The 16,084-nt window shown below is 41.7% G+C and overlaps 3 protein-coding genes across 3 annotated transcripts in view; 2 read left to right on the top strand and 1 right to left on the bottom strand.

Annotated features, from left to right (window-relative positions):
• KNTC1 (kinetochore associated 1) overlaps positions 1-1,586 on the top strand; it is a 35,643-nt gene extending 34,057 nt beyond the window's left edge. Inside the window, exons 63-64 of the mRNA XM_069871328.1 lie at positions 784-874; positions 1,110-1,586. Coding sequence (XP_069727429.1) covers positions 784-874; positions 1,110-1,166 — 148 coding nt within the window. The 3' untranslated portion in view covers positions 1,167-1,586. The remainder of the gene's footprint in view (positions 1-783; positions 875-1,109) is intronic.
• A 251-nt stretch (positions 1,587-1,837) lies between these two features.
• Positions 1,838-6,204, bottom strand: VPS29 (VPS29 retromer complex component). Its single transcript, XM_069871326.1, has 4 exons — positions 6,091-6,204; positions 3,732-3,923; positions 3,047-3,282; positions 1,838-2,740 (listed from the first exon to the last, which is right to left on the bottom strand). The coding sequence occupies exons 1-4, from the start codon at positions 6,091-6,093 to the stop codon at positions 2,623-2,625; spliced, it is 549 nt and encodes a 182-aa protein (XP_069727427.1). The 5' UTR covers positions 6,094-6,204; the 3' UTR covers positions 1,838-2,622.
• Positions 6,205-6,325: 121 nt separating this feature from the next.
• On the top strand, positions 6,326-15,888 carry RAD9B (RAD9 checkpoint clamp component B). Its single transcript, XM_069871129.1, has 11 exons — positions 6,326-6,406; positions 7,517-7,587; positions 8,514-8,663; positions 8,841-8,955; positions 9,747-9,846; positions 10,709-10,815; positions 12,756-12,862; positions 13,345-13,409; positions 13,965-14,087; positions 14,474-14,735; positions 15,077-15,888. Exons 1-11 carry the CDS (start codon positions 6,373-6,375, stop codon positions 15,206-15,208), a joined length of 1,266 nt encoding a protein of 421 aa, XP_069727230.1. The 5' UTR covers positions 6,326-6,372; the 3' UTR covers positions 15,209-15,888.
• Positions 15,889-16,084: the final 196 nt, after the last annotated feature.

Raw genomic sequence — 16,084 nt, 5'->3', positions numbered from 1 at the left:
TATAAAAACTGAATCTCTTTGAAGTCATGAAGACTTTCTTGTACTTGGGTCTCCAAGAATTTTTAAAGAATTGCTAAGTTAAATAGAGAAATAAAATAAAAATCTCACCTCACTACTTTGCATAGAGTTTTACAGCATCATTCAAGCACAGTAACAGCTCACTGAGCCTGGGCTGGCAGGCAGATCAAATGCAGTGAAAACAGAAGAAATAACCTGACTGGAAAAGCAAATGCTTTTGCTTTGAATTATTTCTCCATACCTTCAGTTTAGTGGCATCGTGGAATCACAGCTCCAGCAAGAAGAACACGCTGAAAAAATAAATGAACTGCCTCATACTCATGAATTAGTGGGGTAGCTGCTAAGTTTTTCAGGAGTTAGAAATACTTTTTCTGTTCTACTTAAATAGAATGAAGGGTCTTGCTACTGAACTACCCACAGGGCAGCACTCAATCAGCAAGCAGTGACACACAGCATTTGGGCTCATTGTAAATAGCTGCAAACTTCCATTTTAAACCTCAAAGGCTCAGGATTGTTACCAGTTACCCTGCAGTCAAAATGGGACAAGAACCAATAAATAACTGTTTAAATTCTAGTATACATTGATTTTATGAAAGCCACAGGTTAAATGTTAGGCTTGTCATAGCTTGCTTCCCCCCACTGGGAAATGGTGGGACCATCCAACTTGAAAAATATGGGGTCATTCCTCACTTTTATACTTCAGTGTATAGAGTCTGAATTCTTGGCTGTTCAGAGAACTTGTTGATAAACTTCTGCCTCCTACAGCACTGATGACGCAACAGCCCTAATTCAAGAATACCAAGTGAAATGTGGCAATCCTGCTCTGGCAGATGTGCCGTCCTCTGATCTTCTGAAGGTAAAACCAACCACTTCTCTTCCTCATGCAGAATTTTCTCTTTCTTTTCTAAAATAAGACTCTCATTCAGCTTGTTAGCTGATATATTTTAGTAAAATACCTTGTGTATAATAAAATATCCCTTCATTTATTCAAATAATTCATTTTACTTGAACCAAATCTGCACCACACTAGGCCTTATGCTTACTTAGGAAAACAGGATAAAACCTATTAATATTTATCTTTTACCTTCCAGATGTACCTGAATGGTCCAGAGACCTGTGTAATAGAACCGTCATCAATAGGATCTTGATTTATCCTTTTCTTTTCCCCACTCTACTGGCAAGATGTTGTGCCTTGATAACGCTTACACTGCTCAGGTGAATGTTAAACTAAAACCTCAACGCCCTTGTTCCAAAAGCTACCCTGAGCTTTCCACATTTCTTTTTAAATGCTTCAGGCTGTTTCTTCTCCACGCTCTGTCCTCACTGAAACAGTTTACATTTACAGCAGTTTCTAGGCAACAGCAATGTTCATATTCAGCACTTTGATTTTAGGAAGGATTAGGGTAAATTTCCTTTACTTCCCTATTTCTCCATGTTTAAATCTGCTGTCAGGCTCACACCAAGATTTAATTCAAACAGACATAACCTTGTGATAAACGTTTTAAAACGTGTAAATGGTGTACTGCATGTAAAATACATTTTGTAGACAAACTAATTTTAACTACAGCAAGCACAAATAAATACTTACATATCTGTTTTGGCCTCACAGTGTTCTATAAACCTTTTCAGCTACCAAGTTGGCAGTAAATTGATGTTCCACTCAGTCACTAATGTTCCCTGAATAATAACTGCCAAGGTTTTCTTTCCAATGTGGTTCTTTCTGTACAGCTGCACTAGGATAAAGCAAGAGGCATGCATTTCGCTCCATGAAGCAGCAGTTAGCCAGAGGCCCCTGAAATACCAAGGGTGAAATGTGGTCTTTTTCCAGGGTAAAGCAGGTTTATTTTGAACAGACATAAGTTACTTTATCGTCAGCTTTTAACACAGCAGCGAGGGTTCTTGCTGATGCAAACCCATTAATTTACTTTAAACCTTCATGACTAAGCTTTTTGCACAGGTACCGCACTGAAAAAGTCCTCATTACAAAGGCCAACATCCACCAGGGAAGTTCACACAGTTGAGACCGTCACTGGTTAAAGCATAGTGCTATTCAAAACTGCTTTGATTATAACAAGACTAAAGTTAAGCTTTCTCCAGTGAATTAGGAGTTAGCTGTAGTATTTTCAGAATCCATCAATCCACTTTGTTCTTTTAACTGAACTGGGAATGTTAAATTGAGAAAATTAAATAGCAACAAGATTCTGAAGCAAACGTAACACAATTCTACAGCCCTCGATCTTGTTGTTCAAGCCCTTTACATGTATCCTTCAGCAGAAAGTCACCAAGCCAGAGCATCAGGCATTTTAAGAACAACTACAACTGTTGCATTTTTTTCCAACAGCAGTTCATAAAGTTTCATTTTTCTATGAAGTGGAGTTTATTACAACATTAAGGAACAGTATTTAAACAGTTATTTAAATGGAATATTTTACAAATCAATTCATACAGAGAAAAGCAAACACAATGTTGTTTAAAGTTAAACCAATAAGCTACATTGTTAAGTTGTTAGCGAGTAAGTGCAGTACTGTAAACTAGCAATCAAGTCTCGGAGTAACTTGCAGTTCAGAATGAGATGGTAGAAATACCAGACAAGCAAATACATTTTTAAGACTTTTTGTACTCAATTCTTTCTACTTTGACATCATCTCCAATTAGCTGATAGACATATGTAACTACTGTAGAAGCCTGGATATCCATCAGCACAAATGAAGGAATGATGTTGCTGGAAAGAGAGGAAAAAAATATATCTTAATTGGGCAGATACAGTCACCTTAGCAATGTTTCATCACTAGTTACCAGAACAGAAATCAATCCAAGAAAAATGAATGTGCATTTTGTAAGCACAGTACTTCAGATGTGAAGCTTTAAGTATTTCATTCTCATTGTTTCAGTCAAGACTTAACAAGTACCACCAAACCTTCCTCTCCCCGACATGTAGAATATAAACATTAGCCTTCAGAATGAGTTTTGTAGTTCAGTTTTGTTATCAAGATGAACCCCCCACAGGTACATCCCATGCTTCACTTACTTCTCTAAGGCATGATAGGCTCCTGTAGCTGATCCTGGATTGATATAGAACTTGTTTTCGTGTTCAAACGCCTCAAATTTGTGTGTATGTCCTGAAATTAGGATGTCCACATCAAACTGCCTCTGTAGCAGTGCCAGGCTGGCCATATCACCCCAAGGAATAACCTGATGACCATGAATCAGCCCGATTTTGAACTGTCCAACAGTTACGACTTTCTGTTCAGGGTAATTCAGGTTCTAAAAAATAACCAAAACCACATAGATTAGATGTACAGATTTATACTTCAAAATCTCTATGCATAGAGAGGGGGAAGCCAATTGAAATATTCTGTGTAATTGGCCCTTCCGGTACACCTCAAGAGCCACAAAGCTGCTTTTGTGAACACTGTGGGAAATGCAGTAGGATGCAAAGAGCTTCAGAGATCCAACAACAGCAGGCCCTGGTTGCTGGAGTCCCATGCACAGCCCGGTATGCAAATTACTTTTATTCATTCTGACGGCAAAGGAGAACTTGTGCCCATTCACGCGATCAATTTTAACTCCAACTCTCACCCAGTTTTCTTTCCATATGCTCTTTGCATGACAAAACCTCAGTTTGCCCACTTTTACCCAAATTACAAATAACACAAACGTTGTCTTTATGTAAAAGGTGCACAAAACCAGTCATTGTCAAGACAGGACACTACCTCATCGAAGTCCCCTCTGACAACGTGAACATCCCCAGCCAGGGTCTTGAGGTAGTCATAAGTATCCTTGGTGCAGAGGTTTCCTGTGCAGAGGATGTGTTGGATCTTCCCTGGAACCAGCAGTTTTTTGAACTTGGCTGGGAGGCTGTTGCATCGATGTGGAATGTGAAGATCTCCTAATACTAACACCAGCTTATCAGGTGTCGCAGCAGGAAAGAAAAGATCGTTATGGATGCTTATTAAGACAAGATCCATTGGCAAACAGAAAGCATTGTAATGTCTTATTCTGTTTCATAACTTTGCACCTTGATATAAAAGCTACTAAAATAAGGATGAGGTGGTGATGGAATATTGCTACGCTGAGGGAAAACAAGGGCCCTTGCTAATGCAAAGTGTTACCCAGAGGGGGGCTTACAACAGGCCATACAACTGACTAATTGTTGTAGCTGAATGCAATTGAAAGGTATAACAGAAGTGTGTCACTGCTCTTATGTATTTTACAGAAATTTGGGAGTTGCCATAAACTATCCCACTTTTTTTTGCCTCCTTAAATATCAAAATTAAAAAATACCATAGGATATCTCTATAGGATATATTCTCAGCAGAGATCTGGCTTAAACTAAGCCTACTTCCCTTTAAAACTTCATCCAAGGTTCTTTCTACTTTAATTACCTTCCATTTTCTTTCTTATCCAAAACAAACAGGTAGCAAAACAAACGTGTGCTAAGAGCTGATCAGAACAGGGAACTGGTTCAGAGTCCCTGTGGTAGGAACCACTGAACAACAGGGTTAAACCCAAACCCAAAGCCCAGGGCACAGCACGAGGTAAGCTGCACCACTGCACACAGCGGTGCTGTTCCCAGTTCTGTATATTCATAGTTCTAGTGCAACAGATGCAAGGAGAATACAAATTTAATGGGGGCGTCAAAATTAAGGATTACATTAGGACCATAGTTTAATATCGCAGGCTTTAAATATGCAAATAAAGAAATAATTAATGCAAGCAATAAAGCAATAAATTAATTATGCAAAAAAGGACATGAAAAGCTCTTTAAAGCACAAGGTGTTACGGCACTGCCCTGTAAAAACACTGGATCTGGAGACAGTCATCCCGATGAACCGCTCCACGTTAAGAGTGCGATCATCTTCTAACCACAACTGCTCCATTAAAGAGCAGCAGTTCCTAAAACAACAGCTATCAGTGTGTTTGTAAGAGACACAGCCCAGCGATACAGATAAAACTACCATTTTTAATATGTGCTTTTTAAATTTTGGGGCCATGCAGCTACCTACATGCTGAAAAGTCATCAAAAAAGGCAGAGTTTTTGTTTGATTTTAAGGCTTGGCTTTTTTAGCTTAAGAATGGCTCAGTGCTATCGCTAAAGTGAACATATTGGCTGAAGGTATCAGCAAAGCAATACAAGAGGGTTTTAACCAATGTAGCCCAGAACAGGGGGAAAAAAAGAAACGTTTTTAACGAGCTTCAAGAGTTCGCAGTGAAAAATTCCCTTACTAGCACCAGCCTAGGGATGATACACCTGAATGCAAGTAAAAAATAGATAACGAGTGATTTTGGTTATTAAAGTGGCAACAGATTCTCTTACTGAAGCTTAAGGGGCTTAGACATGCAATACTAGTTCTGTATTTACCAAAACTACGCTGCCACTTGGAACACACAACCCCACCGCGGTCAGCAGAGCTCGTGCACTCAGCAAAGCCCGTTCCCCTTGCTGACGAACCGACAGGCCCCATATTTTCCCCCAAAATCATATTGGAGCTCACTTGAACTAAAGAAGAGCTCGGCAAGCTACGTTAACTCAAATTAAGAAGCGTGTTTAATAATCACAGGTGCCTGCAACATAAAAGAGTAGCGGAGAGGTTACAATATCTGGCCCCAAACCCGTGTCTGGCATCCGTGCCGCCGCTACCGAGCCCGGTACCGTCACCGCCGGTGTTAGCAACAGCCAAGAGGAGGGAACTTACTCTGTGCCCAGCCTGATTGGGATGGAGAAGTTGATTGCAGACAGGGGGGAATGAAAAACAGGGTGAAACATGATCAATGTTAAATAAAAGAAAGCAACAGAAAAGAAAAAAAAACCAAAAAAAACTTAGCCAAACGAACGGGCAAATAATAAATTAATGAGTTGCTGATGTTATGAAAGAAGCGTTAAAAACAACCACGCTGAAGCCGGCTCCCGCCGCGCCCCGGCCGGCAGGGCCCCTCCCCGCACCCCCGGCCCACTCAGCGCGGCGGCCCCGGCCCCACGGCGAGCGAGCCCGGCCCCCGCCCGGCTGGGAGGCGCCCCGGGGGCGCAGGGTGAGGGCAGCGGCTCCCGGGGCCGCGGGGCCCCCCGCTCACCATCCTGCCCGGCGCCGCGCTCCAAGCCCCCGCCGCTGCGGCTCCTCCCGGAAGCCAGGCCGCCGCCCGCTACGGCGCCTGCGAAGGGACAGCCTAGCGCCAAACGCGTTTCTACCCAGCCGCCCTCTCAAAGACCAGCACGTCCGGGTCGCTGAGCGGCGCCGCCCCCGCGCTACGGCGCCTGCGAAGGGACAGCTTAGCCCGAAACGCGTTTCGCCGCCGCGCGCGCCAGGGGGCGTTTCCCGCGCTTTTTGGTGCTGCGTGAGGGGTGGGAGCGCCGCCATGAAGTGTGTGATGGGGGGCGGCCCCCTCAGAGGTAGCCGCCGGCCTCGCGGGGCTGCAGCCTGGGCCACGGCGGTGAACGCGGCACAAACGGGCACCCCAGAGCGGGGCCGCCTCAGCTCGGGGGGCGCCAAGGGCTTCGCTGCCCTCGGGGGGCTACTAGGCGGTCTCAGTGGGGCTTTGGAACCACTGGGAGCCCCAGTAGAGCTGAGGGGCTGCCCCTTCCTCAGTCCCAGGAGGAGAAAACCACTTCTGTGGGGTCTCATTGCTCTCTCTTAACTACCTGAAAGGAGGTTGTGGAGAGGAGGGAGCTGGGCTCTTCTCCTAAGGGACAGGGCGAGAGGGAATGGCCTCAAGCTCCTCCAGGGGAGGTGCAGGCTGGACAGCAGGAAAAAATTTTTCACAGAAAGGGTCATTGGTCCCTGGCAGAGGCTGCCCAGGGAGGGGGTTGAGTCACCTTCCCTGGAGGGGTTTAAAGGATGGGTGGACGAGGTGCTGAGGGACATATTTTAGTGATTGATGGGAATGGTTGGACTCGATGCAGTGGGTCTTTTCCAACCTGGTGATTCTATGATTCTCTGAGGTTAGAGAGTAGGGTTTGTGGTGCTTCCAGGTGGAAGAATCTATGGTAGAAGCCATGGAAGAACAATGGAGAAGACACTGCTGAGCTGGGAGCTTCCCTGCTCACGCTGTTCTGCTTCCAGAGGTCCAAATCACCCCCTGTGTGTGCAGCATCCTGTGCAAAACGCTGCTCTGCCAGCGCCAGGGAGCACAGGGCAAATTCTGAGACCCACTGGTGGCATTTTTGGTGTTTCTTATCCAACTGCTGCTCACTTGCTGAAAGGCGTTGCCATCTACGAAATGTAATTTCCAGCTTCAGTGGTGTTTCAGCTGATAATTGAATTAATTTGTGGTGATATCAGGGCACACCAGAGGGGCATTTGAGGTGTGCCTCACCGCAGCTTTTGAAAACACTAAGGTGTTTGTGCTATCAAAAAAAGAGTAATATTTTCTACCATGCCATTGGTTTTCTTTGAAACGTGTAGGAAATTAGTAATGTTTCCTCTAAATTATTGTGGAGAAAATGCAATGCAACTGTTTTTTAACTTAGAACCCATCTTGTACTGTTTTCTTTTCCTGCTAGTGTTTGGAAGAGCAATACATGCAATAGCACGCATTAGTGATGAATTTTGGTTTGACCCCATAGAAAAAGGTGTAAGTGAATTTGATTGATTGTAATTTTAAAAAACCTTTATTGGAAGCGTGGTATTTACTTTGTTGAATACTGTGTTGTTTTCCTACTGGTACCCTTCAATCTGAGGTACATTCTCTTGTAGCCTATTCCACTTTTAACATGGACAAATGCCATGTTTTCTGTAATTGTAATTATGCAGAGTACATCATGGAAGATTTATTCATGTTCTACCCCCAGTATTCTTTGATTTTTTTTACCCAAGCTGAAGCTTGTCCAGGACATCTAGATTAATACTAAGGCTTTGGGTTCTATTGTCATGGGTCAAAGGGTTTATATTTTGTACCATATCAGAAGCTGCCTCTAAACAACATGTTTTTGTACTGGTATGACTCAACAGGAAGAATGCATCCCCTAATTTGCTCCTGATTAATCAACCACCATTTCCAGCAGAATTAACAGTTTTCTCTAGAGGTTTCTTAGTTAAAAGTGATTAACTCCTCTTAACTCACTGGGAAGCTGGAAAATAATTAGCAGAGATAATTTCTTTGCATAGCTGAAGAAATTTTGAGGTGCTAATAATGTCTTTGCTCATTTGTCCTTATTGTGTGGATGGGTGTGCAGGTTAGAATAAACTCCAGTCCTTCACATACCCCAAACACAATCTGAGTTTTATGTCTTCAGAGAACTCTCACTTCAGGGCCACTTAAACATCTGTATGTCCATAGTTTGGATTTCTGTGCCTGTATTTTATCACTGATATCTGATCTGTGAAGGTGGTAAGTTTGAACATGATTGTATGCATGATGCATCTGTATTTATTTTTAGATGTACACGTGTAAAGGTTTTGTGGCTTGGGTATTGTACGGAAGCACAGAAATGGCTTTTCTGTTAAAAGTTCAATATGAAGTAGTTTTGAGTTAATAAATGATTTTTCTTATGTTTTCAGCTTGCCTTAAGATCAGTGAATTCTTCGAGGTCAGCATATGCACATGTCTTCTTCTCTTCCATGTTTTTCCAACATTACTGCTGGACAGCTGTCTCTCAGCCACGTCAGAAGGAAAAACAGTTATCCCACCCATGTAAATTGATAATTAAGGTAGGTTTTAATGGATCATTTTGCACAGCTTTGTAAGCAGCAAATGAGCCCGAGTTCCAAATGAAATTGCAGGGGGAAGCTCACAGAGGTACATAGATGTGGAACTTCAGAAATAACATTACAAAATTGCTCGGTGAGTAACTGCTGCACTAATTTTTTTCTTTTTTTGTTTTACAGTCCGTTCTCCCTGTGTTTAGATCTGTAAATATGCTGGAGAGGAACGTAGAGAAATGCACCATTTATACAAATACTAATGATCATCATATAACTTTTCAGCTCCTCTGCAAACATGGTAGGTTGCACATAAAGTGACTTTACAGAAACAGAAGCAGTTTAAAGCAGCAGGGCAACATAATAGTTTGTGTAATTTTAAACTTAATGATATTTATGGAATATTATACCAAATACCTGCTGTCTATTCACATCATAATTCCTATTTATCATGTGCAGCACCTTCTTAAAATGAAGTTGTAACAGGCTTTATCTGACAAACCTCCTGTTCAATAGTTATGGGTGCTAAACATTGTCAGTCTACTGCTTACAACATTAAGAACTAGGCTGGAGTAAATTCTGAAAGAACACGTGTTAAGGAAGGGGACGGAAATCCGGTTCTGGCAGATGTTCAAACTAGAGGATTTATTGTGTCTTTCCACTTCTAATACTTGCGGTTCCTCAACACGGTAGCAGATCTGACATCCTCAGTCCAGCAGAACATCACGTATGCTTATATAGAAATAGAGATCTGTAGGGTTTGCCCTTTGTATTCCACCACCATTTATATTCTAATACCAGTTAAATATTAAAGCCTTGTTTCGCCCTGTGTTTGTTGCACTTTCTGCTGTTCGCTTATTTCTTGTGGATTCTTAAAAACTCATATGCTAAAGGGGCATCGCAGTAGGGAGAAGGAAGTCGTAGATGTCAGGTTAATTCAGTTTTCTGTTTGTGGGTGAGTCATTTCCATGTAGCCGAGTTGAGTCACTTTGTTACTTTGTCTATTGAGATTCCCTATAAGAACAATTAATACTGGAAAAACATTGAAAATTACAGACCAGCATTGATTTTGTTCATATCCTTTTTGCTTAGGTGTTGTTAAAACATATAATCTGACTTTTCAAGAGTGTGATCCACTGCAGGCAGTTTTTGCAAAGCACTTGTGTCCAAACATACTTAAAGTCCACTCCAGGTAATGAATACAAACATATCTTTTCTGGGGCGGGGGGAAGAAAAAATTCATCCAGGAGGCAGTAGTAGGCATTAACCTCATGAAAATCTAATTAGGGCACAGTCAAAATTCCTAAATCCTGTATCCTAGTGGTTGGTTTACAGCTTAAGAAATTTGGATCATTTTGCCATTAATCCTACTCAGTCCAAACTTGAGATTTGTGCAATGTGTAATTGGAATTAACACTCTTGGGTAACTTCCACGTGTGACAAAGTAGTGCTTTAATTTTATAGGTGAAGAATCCAGTGGCAAAGTACAGATTTTTAATGCAATAAAGCAAAGTTCTGCTTTGATGAGCAGCTCCTGAATAAATCCGAGATTTAGCTTGTCATTGCACACAAAGGCACGGAACAGTCTGACTCTGCTTTTCCTGACAGTATTTTTGTTAAAAGTTTCTTGTGCACAGGAGCTCTTGCCACAATAATTGACCATTAAGCATTAAAGGTGTACAGATATTTCTGTATCAATACTATATCCTGTGTTTATAAAAAGATTGTGCTGCTTTTGAAACTGCATGTTTTTGAATCAAAAGTACAGGATGCCGGGTTTTGCTCAAAATCGTGATACATACACATACAGAGAAAGCAGCTATAAATGTGTGTTTATGCAAGACTGATTTGGCAGCAAACGTGGGCATTAAATACAAACAAATTTGCTTTCATAATTACTAGTTGTATTTTTAGATTTCGTATGTTCCCATTTAAAAGGCAGTTTTTCAAACACTACTGCCAAGTAACAATTTTAATTTCTAACATGAGTAACAAATGCTGGGTAGGAATTTGTGGCATGTACAATTATTTTAATGTTGAACTAAATTTTATAGGCTGCTGGCTGATATCATGATTCACTTTCCCACCAGTCAAGAGGAAGTAACCTTATCAGTTACTCCAATGAAAGTTTGTTTTAAGAGTTACACTGAGGAAGACACTGGTAAGGAAACACAAAATATGAAACAATATCCGGACTGCAAAATAGGTGAACTAAAGGAATAATAACTGTTGCAGCATAAACACAGAATGCATTTTATGCCTGAATGAGATTTTTAAGAAAAGGAACATACATAGAGAGATTTTAAGTCCTGCTGCCACCCTCTGGTTTTCATATATCTAAGCAAGTATGGGTTTTTATAACATTTTCTGGAATTGGTGGCAGGTATCAGACTGAGCAGCCAATTGAAATAAATTCTGCCACTTTCTGTGGGCTTGAACAGAGGTAATTACTGTGCTGTAAGAGCAGAAGCATGGCAACAGACAGGAAAAAGGAGATAATTCAGTGCTTTAAAAAGAACTCTTTAAATCTGAATACCATCATTACAGAATTGATATCATTACCGAGTATATTTTAGTATAAGGGCAATGCAGTGGCCTGATCCTGTTGTGCTAGGCTCTGCCATTTCCAGATCCCCATCTGAGATGGGGAACAATCCAGATTCTTGGCGTATGACTCAAACTAATCTTAAAGATATAATTGTGTTTATGAAATATAGGTTCTTGTATATGATATAATAAAGGGATGCTTTTCATACCTGCTTATGACCAAAGCTGAGGATAATGACCTAGAAAAAGATGACTGCCTAGAGTGTAGAGGTGGGGATTGTGCTGAGAACAGCTAAAGCAGCGAAGAGCAAGAAGAATTAAGTCGTGAAAACTGCTGTGAAGCAGGGAGGAAATGACTGAAAATAAAAAGACACTGGAAAGAGTACATTTTGAATGACAAGTTTTTGTTAATTCAGAACCACACACTTAAAGGGTTCTTGTAAGAAAGAAAGGGGAAAATATTGTAGGTAAGAATTCAATGAGATACCAAAAAACCCAAACAGTCAGGGAGAAAACAGAGGAATTACAAGCATTGTTCTTGTTGTGTAGCGTGTGATGCAATATACTGCCTGCAGCAAATGTTCTGTATGCACTGAAATGAAACGTGTCCTTCGAATGTAGCATCTGGCGATGGTTTGGGTTTGTCCACATTCAGGTTTAGTTTTTAAAGAAAGAAATTGCACCTTCTGCCTAGACTTGTTTTCATTTGCCTGTGGTAGCTCTGCCTTGCGGAGCAGGCAGGTGTGTTACAAGCACACGTTTCTGCAGTTTTAAGTATACAAGTTTACAAGCATACTTGAACCTGTCGTGGGGCCTTGATGAAAGCTGAGAGAAAAAAACTTGAGCAGAGAAAGGAAAGGTGAGAACAGCTGGCAATACTTTGTTAGCAGCCTGGTTTGGGAGAGGACTGGATAGGTGTGTACAGTTCAAGCTGCTGTAGATTTTTCTGAATGCCTCTGACGCTGTCCTGCATCCTGGATGTACCCTCTGACTTTCTTTTCACACACCTAATAATGACTAGGGACTAATCTAATGATAACAAGCAGCAACTGAATACCCGAAACTGAGGCGCCCTTTTCCTGTTGCCACTTATGTCTCAGGAAAAGATTGTAATTTAAAACAAAGAACCCAAGTCCACCTTCATTGTCCTCTGATGATTGTCAGCAATTATGATTAATCTGTTGAAGTCAGGCTGCATTTTGGTCTTCCCATCAGTGTAACAATAAGCAGCTGGTAATACTATTTGTAATGAATGCCTGTTAACAAAGCAAATCTTCAAGAATGACAGCAGGTACCAGGATAGATCACAGCGTGGAAGATAAGATAGGTTCAGTTAAAAGACATTTAAATCTCCATATTATACTGTAAATAAATTGAGGGCGTTATTTTACTTATGAAATAAATTTAGATAAGCTAAATAGTTATTAGTCGCTATAAAAGTACAATTATTTGTTTGAACAATACCAATGTAAAAACCTTAGGGTTATAATCACTGTTGTGTTGAGTTCAAACTTCACTTCTTTGAGTCTTTGACTTTCTTGTTATTTTAAACAGATTTTTCAAAGACAATGCTTACTGAAATACAACTAAGTCCTGAGGAATTTGACTACTTTCAAGTTGGAGTAGATTCTGAAGTGACATTCTGCCTCAAAGAACTGAGGGTAAAGTAAGAATTTATCTTGACAATAGAAGATTTCCCATTAATTTGCCTGGCTTGATCAGGACAATGTGGAATGGTCCCTGGTGAACGGCCCTGGAAGTGTTCCACCAGGCCTCCTGACCAGCAGCAGTGTTTTACCAGCTGCTTGAGGATTAGCTTTAAAACCCAGGATCTTCAGGACACTAGAGTCCCTCACAGTGGCCTTTGAAAGGCAAGCAAAATGTTTTTAAAACAACAAAACCATCACTTCAGTGCTGGGCAGATGTGCTGTGACTGTACTGGAGAAAGCAGAATGGGCACACAAGTTCCACATGCAGAAGCTGCTTTGGCACGGCTCCAGGCAGGGAAGGCAGGAAACCTATTCCAGAAGCAGTAGACTTTTACCCACTTTTTGCCTGTGAACAACAGCTGGCATAAAATGATAGTCTTATATTAATCTTCTGGTTTTAAAACAGTGCTAAACTACCCACCTCTTCTTTTCAGGGACTACTAGCATTTTCAGAAGCTACCAGTGTTCCCGTCTCCATCCATTTTGACATATCTGGGAAGTACGTTTTGGAACAGACCTGACCAGAGTTACTGCAGTTACAGCTCTACAGGCGATTTTTGTCGGCAGCAATGAGTATTTTAACTAACAATGAAATAGGTGTTCACTTTGTACTAAACGCTGTATTTCTAATCTGCAACACAGGGTTAAGTAGTTTGTTGTTATGCATGAAGTGCTTAATGTGGGCACTGGCATTATAAAGCCAGTCGTGCTAATAAGTACCTGTAAGTTACCTGGACACGTCAGGTTCCCAGTCCAACGCATGCGATGGTTTTATTTAGCACTCTAAAGAAACAATCCATTTTCTGTTTAAAATATAAATTTAACAGTTACATATTTAAAGTGATGACTTGTCTGATACTGAATAACATTTGCTCTTTGGCACATTTAAAGCCATAACAGGGAGCCAGCTCATACTCTTCAGCAGCAAATCATTTGGATTTTTAGAGGAGGCACTTTTTAACCTTTACATAATAGAACTGCATGAGTTTGTGTTTCCCTCCACATTATGTGTTACAGCGTGCATAGTTTTAAGTCTTTGACTATTTGTCTTTAGACCAATTGCTTTCAGCATCGAAGACATGGTGCTGGAAGCCAGCTTTATTTTGGCTACCTTGTCTGAGATTGAAAAGGAGAGAGCTTCCCAGCAGCCTCCGTGCTTTTCACAGCAGCAGGAAAGGTAATGGTGGGCTGGAGGGGTGGGCAGGGAGGAAGGCAGCCTTAGGTGGATGAAAATATAAGTTTAATATTTTCCAGCCAAGTCAGATTTGAGATGGAAAGGAAGTGATGTGCTTGTTCTTGCAGGGTATTGGTAAGCACTGGACAGATCCTGTAGTCTTTGTTCATAGGGAAGTGGCGAACTAAACAAGTTTCGGAATATCTCAGGATGCTTTTGCTTTCCTTTTTCTCCATGGGGTTCTCTTGCAGCAGGAGGGGACAAGAAGAAACGTTTTGTGAATCTTTCCCAAAGTCTTAACACTTTTCGTTCATTAACAGAAAATAAAGATATTCTAACAAAGCCACGTAAAAGCCAGTCACTAACTTGACCTACTCTCTCCAACCCAGCTCCAAGAGCTGTATGGATAAGTCAGAAAAAATCTCCATGGATAAAGACAACAATGCAGAAGCAGTTGCTTCCAAAAAGCCACAGCGGTATGAAAATGCACCAAACATGGAGTCAGCACAACCTGTGAGTCCTCTGGCAAAACGAGAGATTAAAAGCATCCCCGGAGTCCCAAAGCCAGTGATGGCAGGCAGAGAAGGACCAGCCACGGCCGATGACCACACAGTGCTGGAAGGAGAGGCAACGGAGTCTCATCATCAGAAGGTAAGGATTCAAGTTTTATTTACAGTGCAAAGCCTTGGCTGGTGTTAGGCTGCACATTGCCTGTAGTAGGGGGGTCATTGCATGTTTGCATTCAGTTCTCCATGTGGTGTTTCAGTGGAGGTGGCCTTCACAGCAGCATCGCTGGCAAAAGTGCCACTACTGTGCTTAACTGTAATGTTGGAAATACCACAGACTGCAGGTGTATTTTACTAGGGAACACTGGAAACTGGTAACTATTTTAAAGCGTGCTTTTAGAGCAGCAAAGGCTTCAGAAATAAAATTAACTCCCAAACTCTGTGTCACATGCAGTGTCTTACTTCTATAAATATTGCATTTTCCAGTTTCATTCCCTGTTTTTTGGAGCAGTTTCTTGTAAGGAGAACGATGCCATCGGTCACCCCTTCCATAGTCTAGCAACAGCTAGCGATACCGAAGAGGATTTTGGCAACATGCAGAGCTCCCCAGTTCTCTAGTAACACCAAGTGTTTGGACCCAAGAAACGACTATCAGGGAGTGCCTGGAAGGATAAAAGTAAGGCTGGCAGGGGAATTGTGGAGCTGCTCCTAGTTTTAGAAGTTTAATTGCAATTCTTTGGCAAGTTAGAACTTGACAGAAACAGTTTGTATTCTGAGCTTGTGTGAACCGTGTTTCATAAGTGGCTGTTCAGTCTGGAAAGTGGGAATTGTACTCCGATGTTTTGGGGATTTTTTTGCAAGACATATGAAAAGGACAAAAGTAGACGTGGTACCGAGTGCTTTGTCAGTCCTTGCTGTGTCAGTACAGGTTAAGTGTTTAATCGCTGTTTGTATTAACCACCAGCAATGGGTCAGTCTCAAACCCTTGGCTGCTGTCGTAATGCAATATAAGTTTCAGTGACAATTGAGTAGTTGAGATGTGCGAGTTCTGTAGGAACATCGCTTTGGGCATTCAGCTCTCCAGCACATTCTCCCATGGGAATCCAGGTTGTGCTGCCACTTCAGGCAAATGAAGCTGCTGTTGTAAAGTTAAAGGTGTTGGAGAAATAAACCCATCTATACCGGGCACAGCCAAAGGTGTTGTCATTCTTGAGTAGCTGGTGGTTTTACTGAGGCTCTGTAGAGCCAGCGTTTAACTAAATAACCCCAATTGTTATAGGAATTCATTTAAAAAAAATAAAAGTGCTGTTTGAAAGCAGGGTTTTAAGCAGTGTTTGTGGTTCAGATCTGCAGGAGTCCCTTCCCTCTCCCTGCCCCTCCGTTCAAACACAGTCTGAGAATGCTGTGCGAGGCCAAAGCGAGAGCTCAGCACCCCAGAGCAGTGGTGGCTGCGCATCTCTGCACCAACTGTGACATCACTGCATTAACAGACAG

This window comes from Phaenicophaeus curvirostris, chromosome 17 (genome assembly GCF_032191515.1).
Source record: "Phaenicophaeus curvirostris isolate KB17595 chromosome 17, BPBGC_Pcur_1.0, whole genome shotgun sequence".
Taxonomy (NCBI): domain Eukaryota; kingdom Metazoa; phylum Chordata; class Aves; order Cuculiformes; family Cuculidae; genus Phaenicophaeus; species Phaenicophaeus curvirostris.
The sequence above is the reverse complement of the archived record's forward strand: the minus strand, read 5'-3'. Positions and strand labels throughout refer to the sequence as shown.

Bases quoted from the DNA above. Each gene is read 5' to 3' on its own strand.
- VPS29 (XM_069871326.1), bottom strand. The intron at 3,283-3,731 runs GTAGTGTCCTGT...GTTATTTTTTAG, and splicing joins TCAGAGGGGACTTCGATGAG to AACCTGAATTACCCTGAACA. The intron at 2,741-3,046 runs GTAAGTGAAGCA...CTCTCTTTCCAG, and splicing joins GCCTATCATGCCTTAGAGAA to CAACATCATTCCTTCATTTG.
- RAD9B (XM_069871129.1), top strand. From the start codon at position 6,373: ATGAAGTGTGTGATGGGGGGCGGCCCCCTCAGAG. The intron at 6,407-7,516 runs GTAGCCGCCGGC...TTTTCCTGCTAG, and splicing joins GGGGGGCGGCCCCCTCAGAG to TGTTTGGAAGAGCAATACAT. The intron at 8,956-9,746 runs GTAGGTTGCACA...CTTTTTGCTTAG, and splicing joins TCAGCTCCTCTGCAAACATG to GTGTTGTTAAAACATATAAT.